The following is a 13,151-nucleotide window of genomic DNA, read 5'->3' on the forward strand; positions in this document are numbered from 1 at the left end:
TATCTTGTATTGCAGTGTATCGTAGAGGAGCGGAAATTACAAGTCTTATTTTAATTAGATTACCAACCCCTTTACTAAAGTGATGCGGCTCAGTTATATCTACTGCTGTGTAGAGTGTAGAATTCACTATCAAATTTCAATTCTAGCTCAAATTCATAAATTCCTTAAAATTGTATATTACATTGAAGTATAATGTGATGCTAATTGAATTTAAAAGGCATGCTGAGTATTACTGAAGCAATGCATGCATGCAATCCCAAATCGAGTGAAATAGTTGAGAGAGGGAACCTACCTGATGTATTCCTTACTCTGCTGATTAATATTGAAATATTTTCTACCGAAATTACCAGGGAATTTTCATGTTGGTCAATACTAAACTAGTCCAAATTTTCCTATGGCCCTGACATGTACATTCACAGGAGCTGGATTATTTGCTGCTAAAGTTGGCAAACACACAAACAAAATGAGATGTTGTATTAAATCTTTAAAAAAGATGGAAAGAACATTGTCTTTGAGAAGAACTACAAGATTTGGTGTTTATTTTAATACCATTGCATCAAACAGTTGTGATAGACATGATCCATGCCAATAATTTGTATTAGACGAACACCCCACTGATTATGTAACAGTTGCAGTCATGTGTACACATATACTGTATAGTTTATATTACGGCATGTTTTCATGTTAGGTATAAAAAAGAGACAGAAAAGTCAATAGAAAACCTATGATGTCTGGAAGTCTGCTGTTGAGGTTGTGGTTTATTGAATAACCAAATATAGATAATTATGTTAAATATTTATTAAATAACCAATTATCATTTTATAAATATTGTGATATCAGATTGTCAAATATGATGAGAACTGACAGATAGCCGTAATAAAATAGTAAGATATTTTGTTTGGTCAACTTTTCCTGGCTTATTCTCATTTGCTATTGTGTGTTCAGCACATTTTCATTTTTAACTTCTCAGAGAACGTTTCAATAAAACTTTTTAGAAGCTTCCATAGCAAACAAAACACTAAATGTCATTGCAACCAGGCCTTGTCTTTCCCATGGGGAGGGTGTAAATTTACTATAGTTTATAGGAAAATAACACATGGGAATTAAATAGACTTAGATAAAATTCCTCGAGTTCAAAACATCAAATGTAGTTGGGAATTATTATCAGCTAGAGGGTATATATTTTGATGGTATATTTACAAATAATCAAATGCAGACCTACCCATTGTGTCTGAGGGGTGGAACCAAAAGTGGTTAAAGATATGCAAAAAAAAAAAAAAAATCCAAAACAAAAATAACGGTCTTCTCAAAATCTGGAAATCTTGGTATTCATATATTATTCTTCATGATGGTGGACGAAAACATCGAGAGGTAGTAGTTGGTCATAATCAGAGGTTCTATTATCCCTGATTCACAATGGGTATTGTATGGTTGTTATTGGAAAATAACAGTATATGTAGTTTATTATTGATAAGGAATAATTAAGAAGCTTGGTTTAGATGGAACAATGATCACTTGATGGACAGACCCATCCCTAATGCCAAAGCTTGAGGAGCAGGGCCAGGGGCCCAGACTTTGTATTCTGTCAGTTAACTATACTGTGCAGACACATGTTCTGTTCATTCTTGTAATCTGCTCATCTTGCCAGTTGCTGCTTAGAACAAATTGAGCATCGTCCTACAGACCTGTAAGTTGTAGGGATTGTAGTTGTCAGTATTTTTGCTATTTGATCACCATCATTGTCAGCCAAGACCCATTGATTGTCAGAAATTCAACCATTTCTTGAGGGTCTGCCAGATGGTGGGTCAACAATCGCAAACAATACACTATCGACCAGGGGTTTGTACTGTTTTTCAAGATGGCAGTAGGGACCTATGTAATCTGATATTCCCCATCCATCACATACATACAGTGTATTTTAGAGTGGGGCTAGATGCATGGCCACCCTGTTCCTGCAACAACTGTACTCAGGGCATCCAGTTGACCCTTGACTTTTAGCAATTTCAGAAGTCAAATCACTATTTCTGAGAAATCTGAAGGGTCAAAACATATGTCAAATAGACATGTCCCTTCAAACCCAAGAGTCAGATCTCATTTTGGGGAGTCAAAAATATACTCTCAAGGGTCTACTGGATGCCCTGGTACTAGAAACTCATATTCCTGAAAATATGAACTGAAAATTCTCTTTATACTATTATCAGGTACAAAATAACTAGCAGTTACGTTTGTATTATATATATTACCAAAATAATTAGATTACTACATGTTGCAAAGCCTAATCAATGATGGATGATGCACAACAAGCTAAATTTGCAGAAAAAATATTATTCTTTATCCGAACCATGATCACTGATGTGAGTGTTTGTTGGAAATGATCACAACTAAAATTCAGTTACAGTGATTGACTGTGTTAGTGTAGTATAGTAAAGCATTTTGTTTATATTTTCCATTTAATCCATTCCCTGTGTTATTAGGAATCCATTTAAGTTTTGTAAGCTTTCATCTGTTTACTATCATGTACCAGTAGAAAAGGACAGTGATTACAGTTACTCATTTAGCTTTCTGTTCCATTTTCTCAGTATCTGTTTATAGTATATTGTATACACACTTAATTGTAAAAAAAATCCAAGTTATGTACATGTACCTGTATAGGATAATACAACATACCCCTTATAAGTTCACCTAAATTGCTGTTGTTTTATACCTTTGAACCAAACCAAAGGAAATATTATGGTGTAGTTATATTTACACTGCAGTAAACTGTTTCACCTCTTATGTTGAGAATTATCAAGTTTGTGCAAATGAATGACCCTGACCCATTGTCACTGTGGACCAATGTGTTGAATTCTTTAAACCATTTCTTCTGAATAACTAATTCAAGACACCTAGAAAATATATTTGACATGACCATGGTAGAAAGGTGTGGTGTTAATATATATCACCAGTACCAGTGTTTTCCTACCAGGTACCTGGTTGTGTAAAACTGACCCATTTTCAGGGCATTTTTAATAGCCTTATTTTTCCCACAAATAAATTAAAAATTCCCAATTGTGTCCATTTATTAAAACTTCTGAAAAATAAAATGCAAAATAGATCAGAAATAGGACTGTCAAGGGTGAAAAATGGTTTGTACCATCATGTAAAACTAGAATTTGCGCTGCTTTAAAAAAAACTGGTAAGCATAACACTCATGAAACAGATATATTAGAGACCCTATAGCTAGGCATCCTACAATGAGTGAAATAAGATACCATGAGTAAATGGTATAAAAAGATAGTGACATGTTGTCTAAGAGATTCATGATTGACTTTGATGCACTGGTTGGGCTTTACTTGTTTACCAGTCTGCCCGACACTTCAAGTTTTATTTCCAATTTCTTAATTCTTGAAACATTTTCTGAGTGCACAACAAAGGTCAAGGTTACATGATCAATTGGAAATTAGAAGAGTATTTTGAAACATCTTTCAGAGTTTACTTAAGATTTTACTTGTTGAATATAATGTTGAGCACTTCTCCTTGATGTTACAAGTTATTGCTGTTGATGATGACGATGTACTCAACACATGGCATTAAATTAAACAAGAAGCAGCTGTTAGGAGTATCAAACTTCCTGCTAGTTTCAATCGATGAAATTATGGCGGAAGTTGTAGAAAGTTATTGCCAATCAATATTTGTACATTTTAGCCAGTTTTGGAGTAGTTTATTATTCTTATTAAATGATCTGTCAGCCATTTTACGATTATAGCTGCCTGACATGGTTGCCCATCCTTCCTGTACTATATTCTATTACAATGTCAGTCATCCCTCCAGATGTTCTATTTCTGAACTGAGATGGGTTTTTTTTTTTGAATATTAAGTAAGTACATGTATATTTTGTTTCAATACATAGTAACAGACAAACAACAATAATAATATTATTATTAGCCAAAAACAACAAGTGCACTAGCCAGCTGAGTATACAGTTCTGTATATATGTTGAATGATTTTGTGTTGTAGCTAGAAAAAAGCTTAGAAGTTAATTGTTTCAAAAGTAAAAGAAAAAAAAGGAACAAAAAATAGATATCCCTATTAGCAAAGGAGCAGCAAGGACACCAGGCTGGTATTAAATGGTTTTGAAACTATGGTTACTCAGGCCTATTGTATGCTCTGCAGGTCTTTTCTCTTTGTTCTTGCAACTTTACTCTTCTTGGATTTTATTAGCCCACCATTATCAGATGGTGGGCTATTCAAATCGCCCTGCGTCCGTGGTCCGTCGTCCGTCCGTCCCTCCGTCCCTCCGTCCCTCCGTCCCTCCGTCCCTCCGTCCGTCCGTCCGTAAACAATTCTTGTTATCGCAAATCCTCAGAGAGTACTGAAGGGATCTTTCCCAAATTTCATATGTGGGTTCCCCTTGGTGCCTAGTTATGCATATTGCATTTTGAGACCAATCGGAAAACAACATGGCCGACAGGCAGCCATCTTGGATTTTGACAATTGAAGTTTGTTATCGCTATTTCTGAGAAAGTACTGAAGGGATCTTTCTCAAATTTCATATGTAGGCTTCCCTTGGTGCCTAGTTATGCATATTGCATTTTGAGACCAATCGGAAAACAACATGGCCGACAGGCAGCCATCTTGGATTTTGATAATTGAAGTTTGTTATCGCTATTTCTGAGAAAGTACTGAAGGGATCTTTCTCAAATTTCATATGTAGGCTTCCCTTGGTGCCTAGTTATGCATATTGCATTTTGAGACCAATCGGAAAACAACATGGCCGACAGGCAGCCATCTTGGATTTTGATAATTGAAGTTTGTTATCACTATTTCTGAGAAAGTACTGAAGGGATCTTTCTCAAATTTCATATGTAGACTCCCCTTGGTGCCTAGTTATGCATATTGCATTTTGAGACCTATCGGAAAACAACATGGCCGACAGGCAGCCATCTTGTATTTTGATAATTGAAATTTTTTATCGCTATTTCTGAGAAAGTACTGAAGGGATCTTTCTCAAATTTCATATGTAGGTTCCCCTTGGTGCCTAGCTATGCATATTGCATTTTGAGACCAATCGGAAAACAACATGGCCGACAGGCAGCCATCTTGGATTTTGACAATTGAAGTTTGTTATCGCTATTTCTGAGAAAGTACTGAAGGGATCTTTCTCAAATTTCATATGTAGATTCCCCTTGGTGCCTAGTTATGCATATTGCATTTTGAGACCAATCGGAAAACAACATGGCCGACAGGCAGCCATCTTGGATTTTGACAATTGAAGTTTGTTATCGCTAGTTTCTGAGAAAGTACTGAAGGGATCTTTCTCAAATTTCATATGTAGATTCCCCTTGGTGCCTAGTTATGCATATTGCATTTTGAGACCAATCGGAAAACAACATGGCCGACAGGCAACCATCTTGGATTTTGACAATTGAAGTTTGTTATCGCTATTTCTCAGAAACTTATGAAGGGATCTTTCTGAAATTTCACATAAAGGTTCCTCTTGGTGCCTAGTTATGCATATTGCGTTTTGAGACCAATTGGAAAACAACATGGCCGACAGGCAGCCATCTTGGATTTTGACAATTAAAGTTTGTTATCGCTATTTCTCAGATACTTATGAAGGGATCTTTCTGAAATTTCATATGTAGGTTCCCTCGGTGCCTAGTTATGCATATTGCATTTTGAGACCTAATCTGAAAACAACATGGCCTGACAGGCAGCCATCTTGGATTTTGACAATTGAAGTTTGTTATCGCTATTTCTGAGAAAGTACTGAAGGGATCTTTCTCAAATTTCATATGTAGATTCCCCTTGGTGCCTAGTTATGCATATTGCATTTTGAGACCAATCGGAAAACAACATGGCCGACAGGCAACCATCTTGGATTTTGACAATTGAAGTTTGTTATCGCTATTTCTCAGAAACTTATGAAGGGATCTTTCTGAAATTTCATATAAAGGTTCCTCTTGGTGCCTAGTTATGCATATTGCGTTTTGAGACCAATTGGAAAACAACATGGCCGACAGGCAGCCATCTTGGATTTTGACAATTAAAGTTTGTTATCGCTATTTCTCAGATACTTATGAAGGGATCTTTCTGAAATTTCATATGTAGATTCCCCTTGGTGCCTAGTTATGCATATTGCATTTTGAGACCAATCGGAAAACAACATGGCCGACAGGCAGCCATCTTGGATTTTGACAATTGAACTTTGTTATCGCTATTTCTGAGAAAGTACTGAAGGGATCTTTCTCAAATTTCTTGTATTTTGATAATTGAAATTTTTTATCGCTATTTCTGAGAAAGTACTGAAGGGATCTTTCTCAAATTTCATATGTAGGTTCCCCTTGGTGCTTAGCTATGCATATTGCATTTTGAGACCAATCGGAAAACAACATGGCCGACAGGCAGCCATCTTGGATTTTGACAATTGAAGTTTGTTAGCGCTATTTCTGAGAAAGTACTGAAGGGATCTTTCTCAAATTTCATATGTAGATTCCCCTTGGTGCCTAGTTATGCATATTGCATTTTGAGACCAATCGGAAAACAACATGGCCGACAGGCAGCCATCTTGGATTTTGACAATTGAAGTTTGTTATCGCTATTTCTGAGAAAGTACTGAAGGGATCTTTCTCAAATTTCATATGTAGATTCCCCTTGGTGCCTAGTTATGCATATTGCATTTTGAGACCAATCGGAAAACAACATGGCCGACAGGCAACCATCTTGGATTTTGACAATTGAAGTTTGTTATCGCTATTTCTCAGAAACTTATGAAGGGATCTTTCTGAAATTTCATATAAAGGTTCCTCTTGGTGCCTAGTTATGCATATTGCGTTTTGAGACCAATTGGAAAACAACATGGCCGACAGGCAGCCATCTTGGATTTTGACAATTAAAGTTTGTTATCGCTATTTCTCAGATACTTATGAAGGGATCTTTCTGAAATTTCATATGTAGATTCCCCTTGGTGCCTAGTTATGCATATTGCATTTTGAGACCTATCGGAAAACAACATGGCCGTCAGGCAGCCATCTTGTATTTTGATAATTGAAATTTTTTATCGCTATTTCTGAGAAAGTACTGAAGGGATCTTTCTCAAATTTCATATGTAGGTTCCCCTTGGTGCTTAGCTATGCATATTGCATTTTGAGACCAATCGGAAAACAACATGGCCGACAGGCAGCCATCTTGGATTTTGACAATTGAAGTTTGTTATCGCTATTTCTGAGAAAGTACTGAAGGGATCTTTCTCAAATTTCATATGTAGGAATCCCCTTGGTGCCTAGTTATGCATATTGCATTTTGAGACCAATCGGAAAACAACATGGCCGACAGGCAGCCATCTTGGATTTTGACAATTGAAGTTTGTTATCGCTATTTCTGAGAAAGTACTGAAGGGATCTTTCTCAAATTTCATATGTAGATTCCCCTTGGTGCCTAGTTATGCATATTGCATTTTGAGACCAATCGGAAAACAACATGGCCGACAGGCAAGCCATCTTGGATTTTGACAATTGAAGTTTGTTATCGCTATTTCTGAGAAACTTACTGAAGGGATCTTTCTGAAATTTCATATGTAAGGCTTCCTCTTGGTGCCTAGTTATGCATATTGCAGTTTTGAGACCAATCGGAAAACAACATGGCCGACAGGCAGCCATCTTGGATTTTGACAATTAAGTTTGTTATCGCTATTTCTCAGATACTTACTGAAGGGATCTTTCTGAAATTTCATATGTAGACTCCCCTTGGTGCCTAGTTATGCATATTGCATTTTGAGACCTATCGGAAAACAACATGGCCGTCAGGCAGCCATCTTGTATTTTGATAATTGAATTTTTTTATCGCTATTTCTGAGAAAGTACTGAAGGGATCTTTCTCAAATTTCATATGTAGGTTCCCCTTGGTGCCTAGCTATGCATATTGCATTTTGAGACCAATCGGAAAACAACATGGCCGACAGGCAGCCATCTTGGATTTTGACAATTGAAGTTTGTTATCGCTATTTCTGAGAAAGTACTGAAGGGATCTTTCTCAAATTTCATATGTAGATTCCCCTTGGTGCCTAGTTATGCATATTGCATTTTGAGACCAATCGGAAAACAACATGGCCGACAGGCAGCCATCTTGGATTTTGACAATTGAAGTTTGTTATCGCTGTTTCTGAGAAAGTACTGAAGGGATCTTTCTCAAATTTCATATGTAGATTCCCCTTGGTGCCTAGTTATGCATATTGCATTTTGAGACCAATCGGAAAACAACATGGCCGACAGGCAACCATCTTGGATTTTGACAATTGAAGTTTGTTATCGCTATTTCTCAGAAACTTATGAAGGGATCTTTCTGAAATTTCACATAAAGGTTCCTCTTGGTGCCTAGTTATGCATATTGCGTTTTGAGACCAATTGGAAAACAACATGGCCGACAGGCAGCCATCTTGGATTTTGACAATTAAAGTTTGTTATCGCTATTTCTCAGATACTTATGAAGGGATCTTTCTGAAATTTCATATGTAGGTTTCCCTCGGTGCCTAGTTATGCATATTGCATTTTGAGACTAATCTGAAAACAACATGGCTGACAGGCAGCCATCTTGGATTTTGACAATTGAAGTTTGTTATCGCTATTTCTGAGAAAGTACTGAAGGGATCTTTCTGAAATTTCATATGTAGGTTCCCCTCTGTGCCTGGTTATGCATATTGCATTTTGAGACTATTCGGAAAACAACATGGCCGACAGGCAGTCATCTTGGATTTTGACAATTGAAGTTTGTTATTGCTATTTCTCAGAAAGTACTGAAGGGATCTTTCTCAAATTTCATATGTAGGTTTCCCTCAGTGCGTAGTTATGCATATTGCATTTTGAGACCAATCGAAAAACAACATGGCCGACAGGCAGCCATCTTGGATTTTGAAAATTGAAGTTTGTTATCGCTATTGTACAGAAGGTACTGAAGGGATCTTTCTCAAATTTCATATGTAGGTTCCCCTTGGTCCCTGGTATTGCATTTTGGGACCAATCGGAAAACAACATGGCCGACAGACAGCCATTATCGCTAAATCTTAAATTTTATACATAGGTTCCCCTTGTTTGAAATGTACTAGATCTAGAGGGCTGTTTCTGAATTTACACAGATTAGTAAGACTTAGAAGAAGGGAAAAGTAGAGAAAAGATCAATCTGACATGGAACCTATAAAGATCATTCAATGGTGGGCGCCAAGATCCCTCTGGGATCTCTTGTTACAATGGTAGTTGATTTTCCTGCATACCAATAGTGCTCAGCATTTTTAGTATTTGGATGACTGGTTTGACTGTTGTCAGTGTAATGTGACCAGATGGAGTGTCCTGCTGGGTGTCTTCGGCAGTATGCTTCTGTAAGATCGCACTATAAAGTTAGCATCAGTGCTATCACAAGGAGACAAACATACAGCAGCTTCCCATGACACGAACACACCTACACTACATGCATCTTGCACACAGGGGAAGCCATCTTATATTTTAATTACCTTAGCAGTTGATAGTGTGTTAAACAATAATAAACCAAACTAGGCCTTTAGTTTGTCCAATTTTTTATGACATTAAAAAATCTTACAAAAGCTGGTGATCACTTCCAATTGTTCCTTTTAATAAATATTTTTGTCATATTGGGACCAATTTTGTGATCACCCATCATGGTACTATGAATTGAAATCTTGGGTATGACAATTTTGTAATAAACGAATATGGAATTCTGTTATAATTCACAAATTGGAAAAATACATTAGTGCTCTAATTATGAAGATTTTTATCAGATCATGTAATTATCCAGTATATACCAAAGGTTATTAGTGTAATAAATAGTAATGAGGAAATATATATAATAGGTAGTATATAGAGTTGTCTCTGTGAATAATGGATGATAGTGGAATCAGTGACTCATTTAGAAGAGGAAGAATGATTGGGCCTCTGTTGAGTGAATAATCAATAAACACACGACTATCTCAACAATGGCTGGGTGCCAGCTTCCCTTCCAACTAATGGGACACTTTTCATTGTTGCTGTTGCTGCTGGGGAATTTGGTGGCCCAGCCTCCCAGAGCAACAGTTCTGTTCAGACATGTTACATACAATGAAAGTGTCTGTTACATAAAGAAATACAATATCTATATATGTACATAAAATGATATCAGAATTGCTTGGATGTACACATGGCATGCTGTGTCTATTCTCAGACTCATAACTAAGCCTTAAGAAAGAGTATATATATAGCATATATATGTAAGTTTATACAAGAAATAATCTTGCAAAAATCTTTATTTTCATTCTACAGACTGAGTGTGATAAATATTAACTATGTATCTTTAATGCTGTAGGTTCCTGAAGTATGGATATTTGCATAGAATCATGAATTTGAAATCACCTGAATATATTTCATTACAAACAGAGTGTTTACTTATTTTGAATTAAATCTTTGCCAATTTGTTGGTCACTGCTAATTGATGTTGGCACATATCTGCAAAAAACCCTAACATGATTTGTGACCTTTGCACGGTACCCGTTGTCTGTTTGTCTCCAGCATTGATGTGATATATAACACAGTAGTTCCCAAGGTGAAAACAGACTAAACATTTTAAATCCCTCTTCTGTTTGTATGAAGTTATTTGGATCTGCAGTATCCTTGGGTATTAGGAATTGAATATTATATAAGTTAAGATTTTGTCCCCTACTGGAGGCAAAGGGATGTGGTGTTAGGCCCGATACAGGGAATCCAGACTTGATATGAAACTTCAGCATTTTTGGGACCAGGAGACTAAATAAAGGTTCCAAATATATTTGACCAATTCTTCAAGTTATGTTATTTACTCATATCAACAAACCATATCAGTGAAGTTGGAAAAAAAACTTTTCTTTTTATTAATGAGCCAATACCGAACATAAAAAAAAAAAAAATCTCAAAATATTTTGAAGAATTTCAGACATATAGATTCATCCCGGTCTATAACTTGTATGCCTAATGTCTGACAAGGAATTATTTTTCAGTCTTGACTGAACAAGATGACATTGCTGAGCATGTGTGTTTGTGTTTCAGAATGTGGTGGACAATCACGGGGAACTTTGGTAACATCCTTCCAATAGACTGGTCAAAATCCTATGCAAGGGAGCTGCATACAAAAGTTCTAAATCTTGGAGAGCGTAAGGTAGGTTACAATAGACTTGTCTGATCATAGTGAGGGCAAGATTTGATGATGTGTTCAGATTTGAGTACACGAAAATACACCTTTTATGTACAGTTATTAGTGACACTAGCGGATCCAGGGGTTATCGAAAATCTTATTCCCGAAAGATTGCAAAATTTGCTATAATCATTTCATTTTCCGAAATTTTGGGCCCCAGACCCCTCGCCAAAAAAATTCGTCTCGCGCCTACGGCGCTCGCATTACCATTAAATTACTGGATCCCCCCCTTTTCAAATTCCTAGATCCGCGCCTTAGTGAGGACAAGTTACATCGTAGCTAGACAAATCTTTACATGTCCTATAAAGTGTGAAGTTATGACAATGTTTATGTTATTGATAAATAAGAGAAATATTGGAAAGTGCAAAACAGCATGATTAAATAATTGATTTCTGGAAGTAGAAGTAATTGAAGAATTCCTTGTGGGATGTGTAATTTAACTTTAGGTAGCCATTAATTTAGATCCTCTAGTTTACTGATAGTAATCTAGCAATAAATAAAAACAGGAAAAGATGTTCACTCAATTTTGATAGGTCAGTTTCTGTATGAACATGTATATAGGTATGTTGTTTTCTCTACACCGTTAAATTGGCTTTATGTGAGAAATAAAAAAAATCTTGAATCTTGTAGAAGAGGATGTTATCTATATTTGTGTCTCCCCACAGGAATGTGTGACCCCTAATCTTGTAGAAGAGGATGTTATATATATTTGTGTCTCCCTATAGGAATGTGTGACCCCTAATCTTGTAGAAGAGGATGTTATATATATTTTTGTCTCCCTACAGGAATGTGTGACCCCTAATCTTGATCTGTCTGATGATGAGGAGCTGGCCCAGGCCTTCGACATGCATTCCCTCATTGTTAGCAGTCTGACACAAAATGACTCTGACCACGTGGAAACGGCCGAGGAAGTCATCAGTGAAATCGAGTGCATGATGCAGGTACGAGGACAAGCTAGATTTAGTGCTTCAATGTGACGTAGGATATGTTAAGAACAAGAATCTGTGTAAATGTTTTAAGATTTATGTGTCTTGGAAAGTTGGGGTAGTAATTAAGTTTATCTAAATTTGGTGAAATTTCTGTATTGTTTTGCTAAGTTGCATTTAGTATATAGCAGTTTGAAGTTTGTTTGCTGGGTTGATCTTCAGGTGAAAGCAAGGGTCATTTTGAGGTGGCTATGTCAATTAACAATATACAATTAGGCCCATTTTATGCTATGACCATGAGGAACAATTGCTGCCAATTAGAGTAAAGTGTCTTACTGAAGAACAAAGCTGCAGCTGAAGGACAGTCCATTATCTCATCTTTCTGGGTTGAGGGATTTCAGAAAGGAGGCAATTTACTCTGAAATTGCAAAAATCTTCCCAAGTTAAAGGTTAATTAGCCATTGGCAAAAAGTAATAAATCACAAACAATAGAGTACATGGTGACAAATATATCTTTTCCCATTTTCATGATAGCATATAGACTTACAGTGCACAAAGCTGGCTTTCCCGTTTTAGTGCCTAATCAATACAGCATGTCAACCTGTGGAAGCAGCCAGGCTAGAAACCTCATCAGCTGTAAGGCTTACCCTGAAATTTTATCACTTGAGCAAACTTTCCTGTGCTCATTTATCAGTGTTATGTCTCCTACTTTTTTCATTGACCGATGGTTCAGTGCACTTTTACATAATACTCTGGCCTTGGTTTGTAGGACCCACAGCAGGAGAATCCAGCCGAGCTTTACCCCATAGAGACTGTACCTTATACTACAATCAAAGATTCCCTCCCCTCCTACTCGGAAGCAGGTAAGTGTGGTAACAAAATACTCCTCAAAAGAAGGTTGGCTTCTTAACTTTATGGCTTCAAGTAAACTCTTAATTGTGTTGGTAAATATGTAAATCAACAAATTCAGGTACATAAAGTCTGTCATTTTACGCATTTGCAAAGACCTTTTATTTAGTAGAAAAATCTACCAGTTCA

General features: G+C 36.6%; 1 protein-coding gene across 1 annotated transcript in view; it reads left to right on the top strand.

Moving 5' to 3' along the window:
* Positions 1-13,151, top strand: part of LOC117323303 (fasciculation and elongation protein zeta-2-like) — a 34,520-nt gene that overhangs the window by 3,084 nt on the left and 18,285 nt on the right. The window contains exons 2-4 of the mRNA XM_033878442.1: positions 11,043-11,151; positions 11,973-12,128; positions 12,883-12,976. Of these exons, the coding sequence (XP_033734333.1) occupies positions 11,043-11,151; positions 11,973-12,128; positions 12,883-12,976 (359 nt within the window). The remainder of the gene's footprint in view (positions 1-11,042; positions 11,152-11,972; positions 12,129-12,882; positions 12,977-13,151) is intronic.

This window comes from Pecten maximus, chromosome 3, assembly GCF_902652985.1.
Source record: "Pecten maximus chromosome 3, xPecMax1.1, whole genome shotgun sequence".
NCBI classification, from domain to species: Eukaryota; Metazoa; Mollusca; class Bivalvia; order Pectinida; family Pectinidae; genus Pecten; species Pecten maximus.